Below are 2,598 nucleotides of genomic sequence, written 5' to 3'. Positions count from 1 at the left end.
TATATATGTGTATTATATAATGGAGGGCATACAGTAATTTAGTATTGTGAAATGCAGCTCACGAACTGATACAGCCCATATCTCACCGCAAAAGCTTGTAACTCCAATATCATCTGACCTGTACAGCACTGTAAACACTGAGAGCCTGTCTCATAAATAATAAATTATTTCTTTCTCTCCCTCTCTCCCCACCTTCATTTATGTGTGTGTGTGTGTGTGTGTAAAACCTTGTGCACATGTTCATGTGTTTTTGTATGCACCTGCATGTGTGTGCGTCTGTGCCCATATTGTTGTCCACGTATCCAGGCATGACGTGTCAAGCACGCAGCTCCTACCTGGACTCGGAAGTGCTGTGGGGCTACCGCTTCACCCCGGTGCTTTCTCTGGAAAAGGGCTTCTACGAAGTCGACTACAACAACTTCCACGACATATACGAGACCAACACCCCAACCTGTAGCTCTAAAGAACTGTCCGCTCGATTAAAAGAGAGTCCGCTCCTCCCTCACCTGCCGCTCCTCAGCCCCGACCTCAGGCAGCACACAGACCCCTTCTCCAGCCAAACCACACAGGACGAGTGGGAGAAGGACGACGAGAAGCCCGCAGAGACCAACAACGGCTCTGCCAACCGCTTGGAGGAGAACCCTTGAGTTTGTAGAGACTGGCAAGCTTCTTTCCCCTTGCATGGAGAGATATCCTTGCAGCACCCATGCAATATGACCCCTGATTCCTCTAGAGAGCCGAGCTGATGTGTAGATTGAGGTTAGACGCACAAACAGATGAGAATCTGTATATTTATACAGTATTGACACCTACACATACTCTATTTTAGCTTAATAAACTCTGTTGTGCAGATTTTCATGGTATCAATCAACTCCCTGTACCTCAAGGATGAAATAGTAGCCATATACTGTACACAATGAATGACTCAGAGGTCAAGCCCCTTAAACTAACCATAGCAAATCAGCTTTAATAGAATCCCAATGCAAACACAACGCTTGCGTGTTTATCCACGGCGAAGGCCCGCAGTGTTGGTTTCTTTAAGCTTCTCTGTTGTATGTTTTATCTGCATTATAATTATGCATTATAATTATTAATTTCCCCCTCATATTGAAGTGCATGTGTTTGAATTTAATGCAAGATGGAAGCTGGAAAATGTCAGAGTAAAGCACAACCCGCTGCAGTGGCAGACGTATGGTAATGAAAACCTGCAGTACACTAAAATAACGGCGACGAATGGAAATATTGCACATGCATTGTCTCTGTGAAGTTCAATCTTGGCCGGTCCACGCTCCTGGACTCGTATTTCATCTCTATCACATTTGATTTGTGTGCAAGTTTGAGGCCACGCGCGTGAGACTGTCAGTCGCATTTTCAAGCGGTCCGAAGAACTGTGTTTCAAAGCATGAACCCTAAGGAAAGTTCTATACACTTTCTAAACAGGGTATTTTCTAAGGCATGCAGACTTCAAAAACTCAAACGCTTTCTACAAAAATTGTACAAATAAATTATGGGTTAAGGTGAGAGGAGAGCTTCATTCACCGCAGAGACAACGGTGCAGTATTTTAAAGACGCATTTTAGAGGGAACTCACCAATGGCAAGTCATTTTCATAGAATAATATTATATGCAGGCTATTTACATAAATAAAATACATAAAGAAACATATAAGTGACTACTGTTGTTATTTCTTTTGGTTTTGTACATGGGGAATAGACTAAAGCAGTGTGTGGTTCAATTAGGGAAACTGATGATGATTTATAGACAAGTATAGACATAGTCATGAGAAAAGTGGCTTTAATGTGTGCGAGTCTTTCCATATCAACGAACACAATGCCTTTTTGGACTTTGGGTTCTAAATGCACTATAGGGTAATTGCATATACAATATATAAATATATAAAATATTATTCATATAAATTTGAAACCTTCAAGAAAAATGTGAATGTAGAAAATCTACACTCAAATCTGGCTTGCAACACTAGTTTAGTTCAGGTTTTGTGTTGTGTTTTTTGTGTATCGATGTGTAATGGTTCCTGGACAAACAGACAGTTGCAGATGCTGAGAGAAGTTTTCTGTTTGGCTCTGAATAGTGTAGTTCTAATGATTTTCTTAAACAATATGCTTTGTTCCAGCCATATGTTACCAGGCAGTGCTCCTTCTGCCCACGGTGCATATGCATTATTCAAAGATGATGAGAAATTAATTATCTGCAGAAACTGGGGCACATACAAGTTACTTACATTTCTCTAAATTTACCACTCATGCTTTTTTGTAAAAAGAAAAAGTGCATGAAGTTCCTGTGAGGAAGATACACCTGAGCACAACTGACTGCTTTGGGAACACAAATCAATTTATAATACCACTGAGTTTAACTGCTGCTCACTAAGACATTCCTCATCATCCGTCTCCATGCTCCGTGAAAGTTGCTTAACGACTAATCAAACAGTTTAATAAAACCAAAAAGAACAATACGTTTGAAATGTCAAAAGGCTTAGAGTACAAAACAGCACAATGTCTTATCAGTCTGTATACCAGAGATACTGCCTGTGAAACTCAAATAAGCAGTTTAATCCTTAAAACGGCATGCATACATACAGTAA

At 40.5% G+C, this 2,598-nt stretch overlaps 1 protein-coding gene across 1 annotated transcript in view; it reads left to right on the top strand.

Moving 5' to 3' along the window:
• Positions 1-1,332, top strand: part of kcnj5 (potassium inwardly rectifying channel subfamily J member 5) — a 25,421-nt gene extending 24,089 nt beyond the window's left edge. Inside the window, exon 4 of the mRNA XM_016242226.1 lies at positions 307-1,332. Coding sequence (XP_016097712.1) covers positions 307-647 — 341 coding nt within the window. The 3' untranslated portion in view covers positions 648-1,332. The remainder of the gene's footprint in view (positions 1-306) is intronic.
• Positions 1,333-2,598: the final 1,266 nt, after the last annotated feature.

This window comes from Sinocyclocheilus grahami, unplaced genomic scaffold, assembly GCF_001515645.1.
Source record: "Sinocyclocheilus grahami isolate Dianchi unplaced genomic scaffold, SAMN03320097.WGS_v1.1 scaffold649.1, whole genome shotgun sequence".
Classification (NCBI taxonomy): Eukaryota; Metazoa; Chordata; class Actinopteri; order Cypriniformes; family Cyprinidae; genus Sinocyclocheilus; species Sinocyclocheilus grahami.
The sequence above is the reverse complement of the archived record's forward strand: the minus strand, read 5'-3'. Positions and strand labels throughout refer to the sequence as shown.